We start from the raw sequence: 22,815 nt of genomic DNA, 5'->3' as shown, positions 1-22,815 counted from the left end.
TCATTGTATTTTGAAAGTAACAGCTTGTGTAGTAAAATACAAGTAGACCCGTTTGTATTCTATTATTAAAGTGATTGAGTAACAAAAGAGGGCAAAGAGTTAGTTATGAAACGTTTTTCCCCCCGAAGATGTTGCTTTATTGCCCCCTTGTGGCGCAACACTGCGAAGCACTGTTAAGACAACTTGGCGTGACTTGCATTACTCAAGTCAAGTCAATTTTATTTGTATAGCCCAATATCATAAATTACAAATTTGCCTTAGTGGGATTTGCAGCAACACAACATCCTGTCCTTAGACCCTCTCATCGGATAAGGAACGACTCGCTAAAAAAGAAGAAACCTTTTAACAGGGAGAAAAAGAATAGGAAGAAACCTCAAGGAGAGCAACAGAGGAGGGATCTCTCTCCCAAGACGGACAACATGCAATGGATGTTGTGTTTACACAACTTAAAGAATACGACATTGAACGAGGATAACAGGATTATAATGGAATTATAAAATTTGTGAAGAATATGATGCACAGGAGGCCAAACAGTGTCCAGACGCCACCAGAACAGACACGCAATACTCACACAATAGACACTGAGGCTGAAATTGAAAAAAGTTCCATTTATTATTGCAAAAATGATAACTTAAAACATTTGGGCAAAAAAAGCAAGCTCCCAAAAAGCCTTTTTACAAATGATTTACATTAGAGCTTTGACTTTTCCATTTTTTTCTTTCATAACATTGTGAACACCAGCGCCTTCAGACAACAGTCATCAAATTTAAATAAAAACAGACAATTACTATGGCGACTGGTATTGTAACAAAGCCAACACGTTATTGTGTTAAAAATCATAATGCCAAAATGGTATAAGGCAAAATAGTGTGTGGACTCAAGCAACCTAAGTAGTGTCCACTTTCCTTTAAGTAAACAGTGCATCTTATGTCTGACAAGAGCCAGTCCATGAAACCATGGCCATTGTACACGTTTTGTTCTTTGATTTGTCATAATATTGCCCCTTGGTTTCGTTTTTCCCATACAAACACATGGTCCAATGTATAAATATACAAGCTTCAAATTTACACAACATTGACTAAATGGGTAGCTGGAACATTTGGCTTAGATGGAGGAAAGTTAATGCGAGAAAGCATGAAACCTTCACATGTGAAAAATTTTCACTGCAGAGGTATCAAGCTTTAAGTTAACAAATTCGTGGAAAATCTTGTTTAGTCGGACAAAAAAAAAAGAAAAGTGATGACCATGTTATTGGAAGAAAAGCTAATTAAAGCATTGTACCAAAGCCATCAGTGTGTATCAAAGTATGTTATGAGGGTCAAAATGGCTCTTTCACAGCATTTCAGCATGACAATTGGAAGAAATTCTACTGAACCATGGGTAGAAAAGGAGACCCCTTTCTTGGAAGCGCCTCTGCCAGTGTTGTAGTGGTTCAAGATGTGCAGGGTATGAAGACTAGATGTGATGTGAAAGCTTCATGCCTAAGGTTTCTGGGTTTAATCATTTCTTCAATGTCTTCCAGCCTTTTTGCTGGAGCCTGATTTTTTTTTTTTCTGAGATCTGTTCTTCACACACATTCCTCAGCCTCAACACCCCTCCTTTTATGTCCACTTCTACCATCCAACTGTTAGACATGCTTACCCTACTGTATGGAGACAAGGTGACAATTCCCCAAGAATAAAATAAAAATTCAGGTGATGCATTAATCAACTGAAAAATCTGTTTGTAACATCTATTTGAATCTGCTTCTCCTCTACTTTCAAGAAACTTAGGACTTATCCTATAAATAGCAAACACATAGGAGTATTTACCACACGCTACTCTGTCATCATCCTCGACCACATCCAGCCAAGGGGGGTGATGACGACGAAAAATTGAAGCTTTCTAAATGAAGTAGGCCAGTATGGCAGATGTTGTAATAGACTGTAGCAAGTTTGAAAGAACGAGGGGACAGCTCAACAAAAATGAATCTTAAATATGCAAAAATCCTAAATTTTAGTCTCAAAATATGCAACATTTGAGGTATCCCTGAGGTGTTGTCTCTCGGTTTCTGCTGTGTGGAGCAGTGATCATCACTAACGGGGGGGGGGGGGGGTCTTAAGTTTGCACTGATATTGTCTGTACAGCTTTGATTTTGATATACTATATCAATCCCTGTGGGGAAATTCATCTCTGCATTTAACTCATCCTCGCTGTATAGCTAGGAGCAGTGGGCAGCCGCCATGCAGCACTCGGGGGCCAACTCCAGTTCGTCTTGCCATGCCTTGGTCAGGGGCACAGACAGAAGTATTAACCCTAACATGCATGTCTTTTTGATGGTGGAGGAAACTTGAGCAACCGGAGAAAACCCACCACAGACAAGGGGAGAACACGCATACTCCATACAAAGGACAACCTGGGATGACCCTCAAGGTTGAACAACCCCAGGGTTTAAACAGGACCTTCTTGCTGTGAGGCGACAGCGCCGACCACTGGGCCACCAAAATGTGGCGGCACAGTGGCGGAAATGTGAGGAAAAAAAAGTTAACATCTCTGAGTACAACAGGGAAAGAGCCTTGCTAGGTATATAAAGCTGTAGAATGAACAAGGAAGTTAAAATGAAAGTTGGCAAAAGATTTGATGGGGGGGAGCTGGCTGAAGGTCACTGGAAGTTTCAGAGGAAGTTTCTTGAGGCGGAAGCACTAGCTGCTGGGGATGCTCTGTAGGTAGGTGAGGATCTGCTGGATCTTGATCAGGCGTTCTCTGAGGGTGGTCATGGAAAGGACAGTAAGCTGATAGAGAGGATCAATAGGCAGGACAGCCAAGAGCCACCAGCAGCAGGCTGGACCATTTGGAGTTGCCTGGAGGGAAAGAAGACCCATATCAGACCTCTACATTCAACATGCCTGTTTCAAAATATATTTCTCCCTATTGACAGTTTCTCAAAATAATTCAAAAACAAATGCCCTGCCCTGCTCCATTTGGACATGCACACAATGTTGATCATCAATAAATATATAAAATATTTAAAAGCCCCTTTCCATTCATCACTAAAGCAAGCATCCATTTATTTGACTGATTATTTATACATTTATTATAAATTACATATCAATCCATCCATTATCCAAACCGCCTATCCTGCTCTCAGGGTTGTGGGGATGCTGGAGCCTATCCCAGCAGTCATTGGGCGGCAGGCAGGGAGACACCCTGGACAGGCCACCAGGCCATCACAGGGCACATGTGACATCTTATAATACAAAATGATTATGAAATGAGTGTTTATGTACAGTAAATAATGAACCTCAGCTACTGCACATTAGAGGTGTTAACCGAGTCAACCATTTGTATATTGTAAAAAAAAAATGCTATATTGTCTTGTAGATTGTGTTTGATGATTGCAATTGCATTGCGTGCATCTCTCGGGGGTGGTGGTATTTGTTGTGTGGTAGAATGCAATATTTGCAGGTATTACTGTGAGGTTTCTGTATATGTAACTACCACTGGCTAGCGAAACCACTCATATAATATATATCAATATTAAATTAATTTAAATAACTATTTATAAATAAATAAATTTATAAATAAATTTAAATTAATATATTAAATACATATTTTGTATTTGTCTGACTTGAGGGAGAAATTCTCTAAGAGCTGCTTTTCATTGGATATTCTCAATTTGAAGATGTGAGAACAATTTATAGTATTTTGGTTTCACAAAAACTAACCTTGCCATACATTAGAATAAAATAAGACACTAACATACTATTTTTGTACCCCAGGAATCGTCCTAGAAAATGGAAACCTAAGAGGGACAATCATCGAACAAAACACTTGTATTATAAGCTGCTTAGGAATTAACGTGTGTGCTAACAGCAGATGCTGTGTCACAGTTACATAGCTGCAGTTTAGGGAATCTGATCCACAGACTATGTGGATCAGATTCAACATGTGCTTAACAATTTACACAAGCAAATGACATTCACCATGTCTGTGCTATATAGTCTACCTCGGGAAAAGAAACAAAGCATTGCCGTACATATTCCTGGAACGGGGATGTACTGCAAATGAGAAACTATTCGTATTCGTTCATAACAACCAGTGCTTTCCTCCTCAGGTTTGTGTCCGTCAACGTTTATGATTCTCTTCATGACACCCTACTGATGCAACATGGCCAAACTGCTTAGATAAGTAGGACACATAATGTTCTTTAGCCTACAGTTAGTTGACTCTTCCCCCTTAAAGCCAGCTGTAATCCCTTTAAAAGACTAAGGCAGCAATTTAGATCAACACGATGACTGGGCAGCGGTCTGGCCTCAGACTTGCCTTTGTTGTTGTAGATCTCTCACAATGTAGTGCATAATGGACTGAGTTATCCAGTAAAAGAAGCATACCCCAATTTGTTTTCCACTTATCTGAGACAAGTTAGGCAACTGGACTGATACATAACTAAAATCTGAATAACTCTTTCTTTCACTTAATCAATATTCTCAAAATATCGCAAATAAAGTCCCCACAGGCTATGAAAGCACTTCTAACCATGATGTTGATCTCCATACTATAACAAAGATGACATGTTCTACTCTGAAAAATGTATACAGGTAGATCCAGCGCCATTCATTTCTGCAATACAATGACCATTACAAAGTAGGCCATAGTTTTACAAACAGTAGTTAGTATACACAGATTAAAATAGAATGGTGCAAAAGCAAATGTCAATCAGAGTTAAATTTGGCCATCTGACTGTCAGCAATGTTTTGTGAAAAAAGCCAAAATAACTCATCTTTGTAAGTTAAATTTAACATTCCCAAGTGGTGATTTCAAATCGTTATTCTTCAAGTCTCTATAGCTTTAAAAGGGATTGTTTAAGATTGTTTGCACATACAAGTAACATGTCTTGAATGGGAAGTTAAAATAAACAATGCATAAATGAACTAGAAAAGTGCACTCAGTAGAGTGCAGATCTCTGTCAGGCATGTCTCCCCTTCTCCGGTGCTCAGACTTGGGCGAAAAACCAGCGGAGGAGTTAGCACTCAACTGCAGTATAAAGCAGGTTTTTCAAAGGTTTTGAATCACTGCAACCACGAGAAGTCGCTGATCATACAGTCATAACTGTACACAAAAATTGTTAGGTTGATATGCCAAGTAGTATGCAAGATTAGCAGCGGACACATACACACACAATAAAAAATTAAGATTCCTATCATTAGCTTAATGGTATGCTACTTGGACATTTAGTGAAGTTTTCACCAAATGTCGTGTCAGTGTTAGAGAGGTTAAGAATTTTGGTCCTAAGGTTAGATCATCTGGAAGTGGGGTTACATGGAGGTAATGAGATGTATACCTGGATATCGGCCTCTCTCTCCGGCATGGGACCAAAATGCTGCAGGATCTGGTTATGGAAACGAATCTTGAGGTTTTGGAACCAGCTGCGGGCCTGCTCGTACACCTCGTCATGCAGCTCTTGTAGTCTTACTAGCTCTTCACTATCCTCCACCTTAAGAGTAAATGAGTCAAGAAATCAACCGAGTTCGAACTGACCACTCTTAAAGACAAATATAGCTGGAAGCAGCAATTAATGGAGTCCAAGCAATTTTGAACAAGCTCCAGCTTTAGTTAGATTAATAATAATAATAATAATACATTTTATTTGTGGGCGCCTTTCAGAACACTCAAGGACACCTTACAGAACACAGTAAAAAAAAAAAAAAAAACAGCGAACAAAACAAAGAAGGGTAGACAATAAAAAGTTAATAGCCGATTCTGACCAAATGTCATGGGTGAGCATCTGGCATGTACCTGCACATGATTTGGCATGGCCCAAGGATTCAGGAGGAGCTACAATTTGGACTCAACAGTAAAAGTTTTGTAAGACTCTGAAAAAGTATGTTTGATGGAAATACATTTGGGAATATATGTTAGTTCTGGCATGAACCAAGGATTCAGAAGCAGCAAGAAATTTGATTCTAGACCAGCGTTTCTCAAACCTCTCCTGGAGGACCACTTGTCCTGCATGTTTTAGATCTCTCCCTGCTCCAACACAGCTGATTTAAATGATCAGTTTTGTTATTAGGCAGCTTTGGGAGCTCATAACGAGTTGATCATTTGAATCAGCTGTGTTGGAGCAGGGAGAGATCTAAAACATGCAGGACAAGTGGTCCTCCAGGAGAGGTTTGAGAAACGCTGTTCTAGACCATACGGTTCTGAGATAGAAGCCAAAACATACACTACCGTTCAAAAGTTTGGGATCACCCAAACAATTTCGTGTTTTCCATGAAAAGTCACACTTATTCACCACCATATGTTGTGAAATGAATAGAAAATAGAGTCAAGACATTGACAAGGTTAGAAATAATGATTTTTATTTGAAATAAGATTTTTTTTACATCAAACTTTGCTTTCGTTAAAGAATCCTCCATTTGCAGCAATTACAGCATTGCAGACCTTTGGCATTCTAGCTGTTAATTTGTTGAGGTAATCTGGAGAAATTGCACCCCACGCTTCCAGAAGCAGCTCCCACAAGTTGGATTGGTTGGATGGGCACTTCTTTGAGCAGATTGAGTTTCTGGAGCATCACATTTGTGGGGTCAATTAAACGCTCAAAATGGCCAGAAAAAGAGAACTTTCATCTGAAACTCGACAGTCTATTCTTGTTCTTAGAAATGAAGGCTATTCCATGCGAGAAATTGCTAAGAAATTGAAGATTTCCTACACCGGTGTGTACTACTCCCTTCAGAGGACAGCACAAACAGGCTCTAACAGGTACTATTTAATGAAGATGCCAGTTGGGGACCTGTGAGGCGTCTGTTTCTCAAACTAGAGACTCTAATGTACTTATCTTCTTGCTCAGTTGTGCAACGCGGCCTCCCACTTCTTTTTCTACTCTGGTTAGAGCCTGTTTGTGCTGTCCTCTGAAGGGAGTAGTACACACCGGTGTAGGAAATCTTCAATTTCTTAGCAATTTCTCGCATGGAATAGCCTTCATTTCTAAGAACAAGAATAGACTGTCGAGTTTCAGATGAAAGTTCTCTTTTTCTGGCCATTTTGAGCGTTTAATTGACCCCACAAATGTGATGCTCCAGAAACTCAATCTGCTCAAAGAAGTGCCCATCCAACCAATCCAACTTGTGGGAGCTGCTTCTGGAAGCGTGGGGTGCAATTTCTCCAGATTACCTCAACAAATTAACAGCTAGAATGCCAAAGGTCTGCAATGCTGTAATTGCTGCAAATGGAGGATTCTTTGACGAAAGCAAAGTTTGATGTAAAAAAAATCTTATTTCAAATACAAATCATTATTTCTAACCTTGTCAATGTCTTGACTCTATTTTCTATTCATTTCACAACATATGGTGGTGAATAAGTGTGACTTTTCATGGAAAACACAAAATTGTTTGGGTGATCCCAAACTTTTGAACGGTAGTGTACATGGACTTGTAACAGTGCCACCTACAGGCTGATTGGGCTGATTTACTTGTGACAAAGTAGTGTGACAGTTTGGAACCTACTGACCAAATTTGGTGTCTCCAGATACAAAGGGCAGAAAAACCTGGAATATCATCATTATTATTAACAACAATAACAATGTAGAGGATGAATATATTGGAATAAACATGAGCATGTTCCAGGAGCTTCGCTGCTTGAACCCTAAATAACTCACACTGAAATACGATGAACTACTCCCAAGTGCAACGACATACATTAGCAGGAATGAATGGGGGTAGCTTTCTTACCCTGGTATCTTCCAGATGCTCAATGTCAGCAATGCTGTAGCCATCCTTCATTCCTCTCGACAACACCCGGAATCTCTTTCCTCCAATTGTGTCCACCACGGATCGTCCATCAGGAAGGAAGTGGACACTCCTGATGATCAGCATACAGCCATAATCTACAAACCTACAGAGGATAGAAGTGCTTCAGTAAGAACACATCATGACAGCTTGACTAAGCAGAAATTAATAACCTGCTAGTCGGTCGTGTATTGGTTGATGTTGTATAATCTTGCCAAATGTTCTGTTTAATCTGAACTTCAAATGTGTTCATTCACTGGGTTTCCATGATTAGGCAAATTTTGAAAAATTAAAAGGGTAGAACTGAAAAAAAAAATCAAAACATAATACATTTCACTGACAAATGCTGCAAGTTCCAGATCTCGGGTTCTCTAACTGAACAAGGCAGAAAAATACCCCCTTTCCACCAACACAAACCTTATTCTAGCTCTGGGCTGGTGCTAGTGCCTATTTGACTTATGAGCCTTCTGAGAAGCGGTTTGCTTTTCAACAGGCTAGAGCTGGCTAGAGAGCCAAGCCATTACATCACTGTATATATGTCTCCGCTTTCCCATCAAGATGAGGCAAGAAATCAACTGTGTACGTTTCACATTTTTTAAAGTTTCTATGCTATTTCATTATCAAATTCACATCTTGAGAATTTTTGAGGTGAGAAATCGATTGTGTAGATTTCGAATATTGGCAGTATTATGAAAACTGATGGCGAATGGAAAATTTGCTCTAACGTTTTCAGAATTTAAAAGTTCCACAAACTGGCAACCAGCCAGCCACGTTCAAGAGACCGGTCTCGTAGACAAGAGGCTTTTTACTTCTCTGTAGAGGGATGGTTTGTTTATACAACATAACAAACATCCATTATAAAATTAATCGAATGGATTATCTTCCTTGTTCTCCTTTGGGGTAATTGGTCTGAAATTTAAATGTTTCCTTGATCAATCCCTCAATATTTCTTAGGGCGAACTCTGCAGTGTTCATTGTTGATGTGTTTTTAAGCATAGGATTTCAGATAGACATAATTTGATTTTAGTTATACTAAAATAAGTTGGTTTTTTTGGACACCCCCCCCACTTTTCTCCCCAATTGCACCCAGCCAATTACCCCACTCTTCCAAGCCATCCCGGTTGCTGCTCCTCCCCCTCTGTCGATCCGGGGAGGGCTGCAGACTACCACATGCCTCCTCTGATACATGTGGAGTCATCAGCTCCTTCTTTTCACCTGACAGTGAGAAGTTTCGCCAGGACTATGTAGCACGTGGGAGGATCACGCTATTCTCCCCAGTCTCCCCCCCCCCCCGAACAGACACCCCGACCGACCAGAGGAGGCACTAGTGCAGCGACCAGGACACATACCCACATCTGGCTTCCTACCCGCAGACATGGCCAATTATGTCTGTAGGGATGCCCGACCAAGCCGAAGGCAACACGGGGATTCGAACTGGCAATCCCCATGTTGGTAGGCAACGGAATAGACTGCTACACTACCTGGACGCCCCTTAAAATTAGGTTTTTAAATGCAGAAAAATTAACGTAGGGTGTCAAATTCACTCTGCCAAAATCAATTAAATAAACTATGAGTTGATAAAAATGCATTATTTTGCAGAACTGATTGTTGCTGCTGAGTAATGCATCCTTTATTGGTCTTGTTGGTCATGATAATCTTGGAGCCAATTTTCCTGGCCAAGAGCCGGTTGTCTGGCTGTTGAAACACTAAGAACTGGTTCAAAATTGGGCACCGGCTCCGAACCAGCTCTGAAATTGTGTTGGTAGAAAAAGGGTAAAAAGCACTTGTTTTTGCTTCATACAGAAACAAATAGGGGGATGACATAGCTCCGAAGAAGCAGGGATAATACTGGTCAGCGTTACAATTTATTTCAAAGCCTGCTCTATCAGTTTATTCCACTTACAAGATTGCTTTTAAATTAACTTTTGAAATCCCATTTGCTCAGTCTCTGTGTGTTATCCCAGCAGAGGACTTGGTGTTTTAACTCTCAGAGATGTCATTAAAAAAAGACCACAATCAAATACACTACCGTTCAAAAGTTTGGGATCACCCAAACAATTTTGCGTTTTCCATGAAAAGTCACACTTATTCACCACCATATGTTGTGAAATGAATAGAAAATAGAGTCAAGACATTGACAAGGTTAGAAATAATGATTTGTATTTGAAATAAGATTTTTTTTACATCAAACTTTGCTTTCGTCAAAGAATCCTCCATTTGCAGCAATTACAGCATTGCAGACCTTTGGCATTCTAGCTGTTAATTTGTTGAGGTAATCTGGAGAAAATGCACCCCACGCTTCCAGAAGCAGCTCCCACAAGTTGGATTGGTTGGATGGGCATTTCTTGCGTACCATACGGTCAAGCTGCTCCCACAACAGCTCAATGGGGTTCAGATCTGGTGACTGCGCTGGCCACTCCATTACCGATAGAATACCAGCTGCCTGCTTCTGCTCTAAATAGTTCTTGCACAATTTGGAGGTGTGTTTAGGGTCATTGTCCTGTTGTAGGATGAAATTGGCTCCATCAAGCGCTGTCCACTGGGTATGGCATGGCGTTGCAAAATGGAGTGATAGCCTTCCTTATTCAGAATCCCTTTTACCCTGTACACATCTCCCACCTTACCAGCACCAAAGCAACCCCAGACCATCACATTACCTCCACCATGCTTAACAGATGGCGTCAGGCATTCTTCCAGCATCTTTTCATTTGTTCTGCGTCTCACAAACGTTCTTCTTTGTGATCCAAACACCTCAAACTTGGATTCATCCGTCCACAACACTTTTTTCCAGTCTTCCTCTGTCCAATGTCTGTGTTCTTTTGCCCATCTTAATCTTTTTCTTTTATTGGTCAGTCTCAGATATGGCTTTTTCTTTGCCACTCTGCCCTGAAGCCCAGAATCCCGCAGCCGCCTCTTCACTGTAGATGTTGACACTGGTGTTTTGCGGGTACTATTTAATGAAGATGCCAGTTGGGGACCTGTGAGGCGTCTGTTTCTCAAACTAGAGACTCTAATGTACTTATCTTCTTGCTCAGTTGTGCAACGCGGCCTCCCACTTCTTTTTCTACTCTGGTTAGAGCCTGTTTGTGCTGTCCTCTGAAGGGAGTAGTACACACCGGTGTAGGAAATCTTCAATTTCTTAGCAATTTCTCGCATGGAATAGCCTTCATTTCTAAGAACAAGAATAGACTGTCGAGTTTCAGATGAAAGTTCTCTTTTTCTGGCCATTTTGAGCGTTTAATTGACCCCACAAATGTGATGCTCCAGAAACTCAATCTGCTCAAAGGAAGGTCAGTTTTGTAGCTTCTGTAACGAGCTAAACTGTTTTCAGATGTGTGAACATGATTGCACAAGGGTTTTCTAATCATCAATTAGCCTTCTGAGCCAATGAGCAAACACATTGTACCATTAGAACACTGGAGTGATAGTTGCTTGAAATGGGCCTCTATACACCTATGTAGATATTGCACCAAAAACCAGACATTTGCAGCTAGAATAGTCATTTACCACATTAGCAATGTATAGAGTGTATTTCTTTAAAGTTAAGACTAGTTTAAAGTTATCTTCATTGAAAAGTACAGTGCTTTTCCTTCAAAAATATGGACATTTCAATGTGATCCCAAACTTTTGAACGGTAGTGTATATATGAGAGGAGAAAAGAAGCAAACAGTGTGTGTGAGTGTGTGTGTGTGCGTGTGCTTACATGTATTGTACACTTATAAATTTATTTCTAATTTCACCCAATTTAGTGGCCAATCGATCCCTATTTTAATTCAAACACCCACCCTCGTACTGCATGCGTTCGCCAACTGTATCTCTCCGGCCGGCAGTCTCGAAGGAGACCGCCTCCCCACTTTCGTGACAAGGCGACTCCAGGCCGAACCACTGTTTTTTCCGACACACACAGAGACGCATTCACGTGACGAACACAAGCTGACTCCGCCCCCCTCCCGAAGACACCGTTGCCAATGATTGCTGCTTCATCGAGTCCGGCCATAGTCGGATCTGACGAGACCGGGGCGCGAACCCCAGTCCCCAGTGGGCAACTGCATCGACACAAAGCCGATGCTTAGACCGCTACACCACCGCGGACTACATGTATTGTACACTTATGAGGAAGATGCCTTACCCTTTCTGGGGATCGTTTATACACATCCCGAACTGCCGTGTACCCGTGTCCATGCAGCGACGAATCATGAGGCGGTAACGAGGCTCAAAGACATGCAGCGGGCAAGGCACAGTGGGGTAAGCCATGGTACACACAAAGATAGGCACGTTCTTCATCAAGCTACGTACACCGCATGAGGAACAGAGAAAGAAAGAGGCACAAATTAAACACTTTCTAAAACCTCGGTCATAAATACGTCTCAAATGGCCATTATAAAATTGACAAACTTCGATAGCAACAGAACAAACTAATGAGGGAAAGATGGTGAGATGGAGAAAAGAACAGATAGGTGGAGGGGTGTAGGTATTGTACACTCACTCTGAATGTTCGCGGGCCTCCTCGAGGTGAGCCTTAGTCCTCTCTGCATACTCATCACTCAAATGCTTTTTGATCAGTTCATCCAAAACACTGGTCACCATGTATTTCCTGGACGCCAAGTACTAAAGAAACCAAAATGCAAAAAAAAAAAAAAGAAATACTCTTGTTAATCCACCAATGTTTACCAATGCAACATCATCCATAGATGATATTCTGAGAAAGGTCAAAAAAATGAACACAGTGTGACAGCAAATGACAGCTGCTCTCTGAATCAGATTCAGTAGAAGTCAACTAGGTATCTCACCTCTCGGAGGCTCTCTTTGCAGAGGGGGCATTGAGGTGTATGGTCCAAGCAGCGTTCCAGGCAGTTTTTACAGAAGGTGTGGCCACATGGTGTGGTGACAGGCTCATAGAACAACCTATCATGGTGAGAAAGGGTGCAACTGTTACTGTCCATTTCAGATGCTGCAAAACACGCGTGCACACACACGCCAACATATAAAAGGTAACTGACATATGAATGTTGGAGTAAGTATCCGCCTGTTTGTGCACATGTATCTTTCATGTGTCCCTACCTCATGCAGAGGGAGCACTCCAAATCAGTGGGATCCAGCATGTCCTGTGGAATGACTCTGCAGGCTTTGGCTGTAGCTGCTTGTTGGTTGGAGGCACTGGACAGCCCTAAGGTTATACAAGGTGGAGAGACAGACAGAAAGAAAGAGACCAGGAAATAACTTTAGAAATCCATCACATAGACACACGAACAGCACCATCACTTCATCTCTGCAATCAACGGTAAATACTGCTTTTACTGTCGTTGATAGCAGCCAAGCTTTTAGAGCAGATTAAATCATGCCTTAAGAATCTTAAACATTTTCTGTGTACTATGTGGAATTTTAATGTAGGCATCCTTAACCCATCGTAAATAACTTGAGCGAGAACACCAAACTGCACCAACTGAAATAGAATCACTGCAAATATATAATTAGCACTATAACCTAGTTATGTTTTAGTTTTATCCTTTGATACTTTTGTGACACAGTAGCAGTAAAAGGAGGAATTTTCACTTTTGAGGTGAGTGATTTGGAGGCTGAGAATGGAGACTGACCTTGTTTTTTCTGCTTGCTACTCCCACTGCACACAATGCAGGGTCCCGAGTCAGAAGCAGACAACTTTCTCTTCAACATGCCTCCCTTTTCCTGGTCCCCCAGCTGGGGGGCAGAAGAAACTCTCTTCAGCCCTTCCTCTCCACAAGTGGAACTATGGGTTCGAAGCGAATGAGCTCGACTCAGCCCAGGATGCTCCAGGCTTTCTGACCTTGCAAATTTCTGAACAAGGAAAGTAAAGGGGGTAATTCAATGAGACTACTTTAAACAAAAGGCTGGCAACAACTGCCACTTTAGTTGTTCCCTTAGTATGTGGTATCAGTATCAGGGGTGGACATGTCAGTACCTCCTGGCTGTCAGGTTTGTGGTGTGCAGATGCAGCATGGACTCGGAGCTGGTGTTGGCTAGGACATGGGCTTTGTTGTTTGGGTTGATTCTGAGTTTGGTCCTCAGCAACAAGGGTTTTACTGCGTAGATGCGTTGAGGTGCTTTGTGTCGTCTCCCTCAGGCCTACCTTGACGTTCTCACCAGCCATGGAGAGCAGGTCAAACAGTATCTGAAATAGTCAAGACATCAGTTAGCCAAAGGACCAGTGCAATTAAAAAGCAAATTCCAAAAATGTCCACATTTCTGTCTAGGTCAGAGAGAAATAAACACAATTCAGGCTGACTGACAAAGCCATCTGTCAGCAAGTAAAAAGCATATTTAGAAGGAGTATCAGAATTCACTCCTATTCAAGAATTACCAAATGCAAAATATAGCATCTAATACCATGACAGGTCCAAAGTAATGTCTGTTGTGAGATAATACAAGAAAAACAAAACCACAAGCTCCAACAAACCTCAGTGCCAACTAGTCACACAGAAACAAGTGGAAATTGAGAACTTGCATCACCAAACATGAATACAATTTCATAATAAATTGCAGCAAATGGTGATATGATTCCTAGGGGGTGCAAAGATCCATCGATCTGGATCGATTCAATGATCAACGATCCAATATCATCGATGCAAAGTGAAAACATGGATCCATATCATCATCATCTTTAAAATGTGTCTAGGATGTGAACATTTTAAAGCTCAATGTCTCTAAATCACTGAGTACACAGACAGAACCTTGTAAATCCACAGTGATGAAGCAGATATGTGCATGGTTTATGTTCATAGTTGAAAGGTCATCAAGGGCTCTTTAAGCGAACTGATAAAAAACATTTGCACTTAAACATGAGAAATGTGGCACTTTATAGTGAGCAATAGAAGGTCTATTTGTATTCTTTTCATTAAAATGACTAGATTGTTTTTCACTTAAATGTTTGGAAGAGCTCAGTAATAAAATTGTCAAATCAATTTTAGTTGCTTTTTGTGAGTTGATATAAATGTAGCGGATTGTGTTAAATGGGTATATGATATCAATGCAGGATCCTGAATTGAATTGAAATCGTATCGTGGCAAACTTTGTGATATCAGCAAATTATCACATTGTGATGAAACTTGTGATTTACACCCCTAATAATTCCAAAAGGTAATGTACTATTGATTGGAGGTGATAACTAAGTAACTTTACTGGATTGAGTAGTGCCAAAAGTGAAAACAATATGATTACTGGCAGTCACAAGGCATGACCCAAACCATCTAGTTAATGCAGCGCTAGGTCAGATGCTCCTAATCACAACCATTAAAACATACATACAACTCAACTAAATGTGTCTGATCCATCTAATCTACAAACTTTTGAGTTCTTCTAGCCAAAAATCTACATGGAGTGACATGAATATGGAGTGCCAAATACCGGGATGTGTTACTAACTTGAATGGATTTTCATAATCCTGGCCTTTAATTCAATAAAACGAACAAAGAGAAGCAGACTTGGAAAGCAACAGAAGATATCATCCATGCAAACCACACTGGGACCTGGGGTACCATGGAGCCCAGGGGGGAAAAAAGAAAAAAAGTTTTATTGCACAGTGAATGAACCATTCAGTGAAAACACAGTGGTTGTTAAAACCTGTGTACATTTCTACACCTTGAAACTGAATAGATGTAAGCACCCACATCTCTCCATGTCTGCTTTCTGCAGATTTATTCAGTGGCTGCATCAAGCACCAATGTAACCCACTTCAGACGTACGCGAGTTAGATACATTATTAGATGTTTTGTCGTAAATCGCTGGCTAGCTTGTTAATCATACATTACTGAATACATGTTGACAAGGGAGAGCAAATGCAGACCCTCAAGACTGGTCAAGCTCATAGCTGTGCTTTTATTGAGGGGAATAGCTCAGATATTAGAGGCGACTTGGAGAGACTCGTACATACCATATCATCAGCTCTCATCAATATCAGCAAATTAAACCAATAGGTTGGGCTTCTTTGCCATGTACACTGAAATTAAATAATGTAAAACACTGTATGTGAACCGATGCAACAATGTTTTGCTGCTGATTGAAATTCACCTTACAGTGTGTTCTTTCCTGATGGCCATCTGCTTTGCAAGAGTCAAAAAGTCCTGAGTCAGACAGCGTGTGTGAGCAAGCTTGTTTTTCATCATTGTACTAGTGCTGCATCATCTTGTTAATCCTACATGACTTTATATGGGAAGTTCGTTTTATCTAGGGATCTGGTTGTCACTGTTCAAAGCCTCATTCAGTTATAAACTACAGCCGCAGCTGTCAGAGGTCCTGAAAAGAGGTGTCTGTATGGGGTATGTAAGGTCACACAGTGTTGTGTTCAAGGGGTACCGCAACACACGTTTGCACTGATACTTGTTGACAAAATGTTCTGCTGGTGGTTGGCCATAACACAAATACAGCTTTTAGTCAAAGCTCACTTTGCTCCAATTATGAACTGAAAATCATTAATATAAGATGATTCTCTGTATTCAGAGGATAATGTTGATGTCAATCGTAAATAATTATCAAGACATGAAACAAGGACGCACATTTTGTCAGTGCGGTCCATCTTGAAGATCCTTTCCACCTTTTCAATGGGCTTGGAGTGTCAAATGATTTGATATGCATTTCTGAAAGCAATAGTGCGGTGACAGCTGCAGTTAACAGTCCAGCTATATTTGGCTTAAATGATCTAGACTCGTTTAGATTCATCTCATCTCATCATCAGCCGCTTCTCCGGGGCCAGGTCACAGTGGCAGCAAGCTAAGTAGGGCACTCCAGACATTCCTCTCCCCAGCAACACACTCCAGCTCCTCCTGGGAGCTGGAAGGCATTCCCAGGCCAGACTGGACATGTAGTCCCTCCAGCAAGTTCTGGGTCTACCCCGGGGTCTCCTCCCAGTTGGACGTGCCCGGAAAACCTCCAAAGGGAGGCGCCCAGGAGGCATCCTAATCAGATGTCCGAACCACCTCAACTGGCTCCTTTCGACGCGAAGGAGCAGCGGCTCTACTCTGAGCTCCCTCCAGATGTCCGAGCTCCTCACCCTAGCTCTAAGGCTGAGCCCAGACACCCGACAGAGGAAACTCATTTCAGCCGCTTGTATCTGCGATTGTTTTGGTCACTACCCAAAGTTCATGACCATAGGTGAGGGTTGGAGCAAAGATTGACTGGTAAATTGAGAGCTTTGCCTTCCGGCTCAGCTCCCTGTCACTGACAACAGTCCGGTACAACGCCCGCATTACTGCTGATGCTGCACCAATCCGTCTGTCAATCTCCAGCTCCATCCTACCCTCACTCGTGAACAAGACCCCGAGATCGTTTAGATTACCAATCAAAATATTTGCTTCCTAAAAATCACTAACAAAGCCAAGAATGATAAATTATATTCCATCTCTCCGTTTCATCACTCACAGCGGCTTTATCATCATAACTGATCTTCCTTTCACTTGCTTACCATTTCCACTTGTCTTCTAGCACAGGTGAAGTCTTCATCCAAAGCCAGGCAGTGAAGGAGGACCTGCAGAGATTCATCCACCTGGCCCATCTCATGGAGCACCATCGCCTTACGGAAGAACCCCTGAAAAGAGGGGATAGGGAGGAGGAGAAGAATATTCAAATCAATTCAAAGGAAGCCTTGAAGATATAGTGACAAAAATGAGAAAGGAAAAGATGCAATGTCAACCACTAAGACTGCCACAAAGGCTAAGTCAGTTTTAAAATGCATCGAAAACAGTACTGAGAACTACCGACTGAGTAACACTGAGCTGTAACGTAGTAAAGTAGATTGATGGAAAACAATTCCAACTTCAGTGCATAGCAAACTCCAAACAAAATTTATTTTGTATCTTTACCTTGACATAAAAAAACCAATTTCCTCAAGATATTGGACAATATACAGAAATAGACTGACTCAAGACATGACACACGTCTTGAGCACAAGCAGATAGATGCATCATCTATAACCCCCTAGTCCTTGAAGTATCAACATGATGAAAAGAAAAGGACAGACACAATAATACTTGTCACTGAATTTGATTTAGTGGTAAAATTTCAATAACCATGGCCACAGACCATCTGTGTCCCTAAGAGCTTTTCTTGTAGTGACTTGCCATAAAAACGACTGACTAAACATTCATTCCTTGTCAATATGCAAAAGTCTAATCTAGGACTGCAGGGGGGTTGGAGCCTATTGCAGCAAGTAGATATCCATCCATCCATTTTCTGAACCGCTTATCTTGCTCTCAGGGTCACAGGGATGCTGGAGCCTATCCCAGCAGTCATTGGGTGGCAGGCAGGGGGACAGGCCACCAGACTATCACACAGGGCTGACATACACACACACACACACACACACCCACACACATTCATACCTAGGGACAATTTAGTATGGCCGATTCACCTGACTTGCGTGTCTTTGGACTGTGGGAGGAAACCGGAGCCCCCAGAGGAAACCCACGCAGACACGGGGAGAACATGCAAACTCCACACAGGACGACCCCAAAGGTTGGACTACCCTGGGGCTCGAACCCACGACCTTCTTGCTGTGAGGCGACTGTGCTAACCACCGTGCCACTCGCAAGTAGATATTATATATAAAATTAATTTCTATAGGATTTGTATCCTTTTATAGTCACAAAGTAGTGCGATATGATTGGTAGGAATGCACCAACAATTATAATGGTAACAGATACCAGGCTAAAACAGAATATCAGAGATTTTACCCAGGACTATATTCCAACACGAAAAGCCATGAGTAACATGTCACAATGTCAAAATGGCTTGATTTACTGCATCCTTGGCTCATAGAAGTCTATTTTAATGGTGCAAAAAAAAACCCTGCTCCTAGCTCAATGATTTCAGGTGTTGATCCCAAATTAACAGTGTTTGGGGTTTGCACTATTCAGCAAAAGCAGTCAATCGGATTGGTAACTGCTATATTGGCCAACAATTAAAAGATTCGTACTCAGAATCAGTATCGGTAGTGAAAACACGACATCTGTGCATGCCGTAACAATTGACCTTGTGACCTACTTCTGCAGAGTGGCTGGAGCCGAGACAGAGTTCTGCATCTTCCAGGGCCAGGTGATACTGTTTGAGAGCAGCGTATGCCTCTGCACGAGACAACCATGCCAGTGTTGCAGCCACGGGGTCTGTGAAGCAGACAAGAACAGGTGGGGTTTATCAAATCTTCATTAGACACTGGAGAGGAGTAATTTCATGTTTCAATCAAAATGAGGACCCTAGACTAAGATTACCTTGAAAGTGTGAAAACTTGGAAAATGTCAATCATTAATAAATATTCACTACAGGAGTAAATTGAGAAAGTCCTATAAAAAGCATCATTAGAATTGGTTAACTTAATACTACTGCCATTATCTTCTTTAAAAATCAACAAAATCAAGTTGTTTTTTTGTTCCTTGTTTTATGAAATGCCATCCATACCAGCTGAATGTTTAAAAAAAAGGAAAAGCCATAACAACATTTTGTAAATGTCATGCATAAAGGTTAACTGGGGCACTTAAACATGGCCCTTGTCAATGAGCTCATAGGAAACAATGAACATAAAAAAAGAATATGTTGCAGAATCATGTTCCTGTGCAGAGATCATTAGATTTTGTACCTCTATTCCCATTAGTGGGCCTATAATGTCAACACAGGTTTACATAACAGCTGCTGTAAACAAGGCAGCTACTTTTGTAAGCACTTCACTTATAATTCAGAAAACCTTCTAAAAATGCTGGTTACATCTTGGGACTGAAACAACAGCAAGCAAAAAAAAAAGTGGATAAATAAGAAGCTGGTGAATTAAGCATGGAATGAGTACCTATTTTTTCCATCGCTCAGTATGCAAGTGTTTCAATTTATTTTAGACACTAAGCCAATGAGCAACCTCTGACTTCTGAAGCTTTCCATCTTACTGCTAAAGCTGTCTGCAGCACACACAGCTAACACTGCATCAATAGCAGGTGGTAAAGTGACATTGTCTTAGGAGGTTCAATGTCACATGACAGGTTTCTTCTGAAAGAAGGACACATAATGGTTTTTGTGGGTCTGCCATAGTTGTCTATATTTAAGCATTACACAACAGAGGGTGACTTAATGCTCTGAAGGAACAGCATTTTTTCTTCAACAAACACTTTGACCTAATGCAACGCTGTCATTAACTTTCACATGAACATGAAAATTATCATGCATGGGAAAGTGATTATTTTTATGTATTTGACAGGGTAGAGTCACTGGGAGAAAAGGTTAATTTCAAAATTGTTACGTGTGCTACTTTGCTGGGCAGTCTTCCATGGCTTTTCCTGCAAATCATGTTTAAGTAACACAAGGCAGGGGTCAGGAGGTTACATGGGGTCCTACACCGCCTGACCCAGATAACTGCAATAGCGCCATAGCCCCTTTGGTGATACCCAAAATCTTGTTCCTATTTGAATTGCAGATGCAAAATTAATTAACTATCAAGTCAACTAATAAGTAAAAAGTTGAAAAACGCAAATAATGAATCTGTTGCCTAATCATTTGAGTCTTTACAAACTGATAAGTGAAAAATACAACGGCAGCAATGTCATTCCTGCAGTGCATGCCAGATTATAATTACTATTGTTTCTTTATAGGGGTCTCTTGACAACGTTTGGGCCGATCTTGACATGAAGCTGGCAGCATTTCACTTGGACTTTGCGTACAGGCATGTGTGCAAAAGGACAGGCCATGGTAACGTAACATCTTGCATTACATTTCATCACATCAAATGAGAAACCGTTTTATTTTGCAATCTAATGTAGCGGTGCTCTTTATTTGCTCTTATTTAATTTGGCTCTGCCGGCTGTCCCATAAAGCACTGTGGCAGCTTGCTCTTAAATCTAGCTCTGCGTGTGCCTTTCACGTCTCACCTTGCTAAACAAAGCCAATAAGACCCTCAACTAGAGAGTATTCAGTCTTGATTTGATAAACAATATGGTGGGGCATATAAATCAACCCAATTTAATATTACATTTTCCCTCCCCCCTCGCAAAAGTTACAAAACATTTAAGTGTCACGACCTGCCTTATGCAATACGCACTACTGCGCATGCCCAACTTGTGAAATTTCGTAATCCAGTAACACGTGGGTTACGTGACAGACCAAAGGGGAGTTACTGGTTGATATAATTGCTTTTCAAAATGTTGGTCAGTAGAACAATCCTACTTATCCCAATTAGTGCCGACAAAACTATATCCGAAATCCATCTGCAATAGTCTGGCAATTAAAGAAACGAACAAACTAACGCCTCTGTTCAATCTTCTAGCGTGTATTCTTCAGCATCATGGCAGCCTCATAGCGTAGCACAGCAATGCGCGCAGGTGCTCACACGATATCTGCTTACCACGTTGAATAACATCAGTTGCTAGTGTCACAGCCTCTTGGAAGCGCTTTCTCCTCGTCAGGTCTTCAATTTCACAAATAGATTTATATCTTTTCAGGTCGTCCGGGAACCATTTTCCCGAAAGTCCACAGAGAATGACATTCACTTTGAAATCCCCAGGTGTGTCTCTAATCAATTCACTGCACACTAGGCATTTGGAGAGACGCCAGCGTTGTAAACATCGTTTGCAATACGAATGCCCACAAACTAGAGTCACAGCCTCGCCGATAAAACTATGACAGCTGAGACAATCAAACATGTCACTGCCGGCGTTGTCGTGTCCATCTTTCCCCGCAATCTTTCTATTAAAGTTGCGCAAAACACAGTCCACTAAAGTGCTTAGTTGTTCCGGCCGTACGGATCCATATCGCATGGCCATCGAAAAACAGTCAATTGCCTCCTTGAGACAATTTTCCGATGCAAGCGCATCGGCTTTTTGCAAAATAAGTTTGTGATGGTCTACATCGCCTTCCTCTCCCCAGTCGTACTCGGAGTCCGTTTCGATAAAGAATACGCCTTTATCCTCGGTCGCCTCATTCAGCTCGCGTTGTTGGAGCGACATCGTGGCATGGAAAAGCTCCGTTAATTCAGTTTTCGTCCATGAACGTGTCTATAAACATTTCTACACTTCCTGAGCACTTCGACACAGCGGTGTATTGGCTTTGACTGGAGACGCTCGTTACATAAAATTGTCATCACGTGAACACCGATGTAACGCGCTGATTGGCCAGGGCGTCTCGATTACAAAACCTGCGTTAGAAAGTTTCATAACTACGGAACCGACGTAGGCGCTTTGCCCGGGAGGTTGTCTAATAAACGCCACCCTCGTTCACCTCGATACCCCAAACTCAACTTGTCGTGTTATTGTACCACCTTTTGCTCTGGTTAGGTAAAAGGTGCCGTAGTCAGCGGGACAGGGAACAATAAGGCAGGGAGGGGAGTTCTTCAGGTCGACCCCGGCAAGATACTAAAGTTTAAAGGAATTACAAACCCGGTTACCGGTTACCTCACTGGCCGCAAAATTGCTGCCCACTGTTGACGTCGGGAAAATGGCCAAAAGCCTTTTGGGGACTGTGCGTGTATTATATAGGCCACAAGCGGTGCAAACTATGTCCAGCATTGGATGTTAATGGGCTTTTCTGAATAAAAGTTTTGATATGTTCTCCCTTTTTCTCAAGATTAATTTTTAAATCATATGTGCATTCCTGCATTGGCTTTTTCCACTGTAATTGCAATAAGTGGTTCACTGCATTGGTTTGAAAAACCAATTGCCAGCCCAGCATCCTCAGAACTTATTTTATTAAATAATGGCACAACTCAAACAGGCACAGAAACAGGTCTGGGTCAAATGCACTTATTTTCAGTCTTACTTTCAGGCCTTTGTCTTACACACAAAATGCCAGTGATAATTTAAAACGTAGCATATTCAGGTAATACTAATAATAATACATTTTATTTGTAGGCACCGTTCGAGCACTCAAGGACACCTTACAGAACACAATTAAAAAACAAAACAAAACAAGCAGCACTGTATCAAACAGCATAAACCCAATACCCGAGTTCCCCTCAGGTATGAATAAAGTATTCTGATTCCGAAAATCAAAACAAAGCAGGGTAGACAATAAAAAGTTAATACAACAGATAAGTATAAAATCCCCATCGGCACAA

The 22,815-nt window shown here is 41.4% G+C and overlaps 1 protein-coding gene across 1 annotated transcript; it reads right to left on the bottom strand.

Moving 5' to 3' along the window:
- Positions 1-608: 608 nt before the first annotated feature.
- lonrf1l (LON peptidase N-terminal domain and ring finger 1, like) lies at positions 609-21,803 on the bottom strand. The gene is made up of 12 exons (XM_056280104.1): positions 21,109-21,803; positions 18,774-18,892; positions 17,197-17,319; positions 13,702-13,911; positions 13,358-13,577; positions 12,825-12,930; positions 12,554-12,668; positions 12,250-12,371; positions 11,893-12,051; positions 7,707-7,869; positions 5,321-5,473; positions 609-2,840 (listed from the first exon to the last, which is right to left on the bottom strand). The coding sequence occupies exons 1-12, from the start codon at positions 21,707-21,709 to the stop codon at positions 2,682-2,684; spliced, it is 2,250 nt and encodes a 749-aa protein (XP_056136079.1). The 5' UTR covers positions 21,710-21,803; the 3' UTR covers positions 609-2,681.
- Between the last annotated feature and the right edge of the window lie 1,012 nt (positions 21,804-22,815).

This window comes from Lampris incognitus, chromosome 5 (genome assembly GCF_029633865.1).
Source record: "Lampris incognitus isolate fLamInc1 chromosome 5, fLamInc1.hap2, whole genome shotgun sequence".
Lineage (NCBI taxonomy): Eukaryota > Metazoa > Chordata > Actinopteri > Lampriformes > Lampridae > Lampris > Lampris incognitus.
Note: the sequence above shows the minus strand (reverse complement) of the source record. Positions and strands in the feature narration are given on the sequence as shown.

Excerpts from the sequence above, each read along its gene's own strand:
- lonrf1l (XM_056280104.1), bottom strand. The coding sequence starts at position 21,709 with ATGTCGCTCCAACAACGCGAGCTGAATGAGGCGACCGAGGATAAAGGC. Across the intron at positions 17,320-18,773 it reads GCTCCAGCCACTCTGCAGAA|GGGTTCTTCCGTAAGGCGAT; the intron begins GTAGGTCACAAG and ends CCCTCTTTTCAG. Across the intron at positions 12,052-12,249 it reads GAGGCCCGCGAACATTCAGA|CTTGATGAAGAACGTGCCTA; the intron begins GTGAGTGTACAA and ends CGGTGTACGTAG.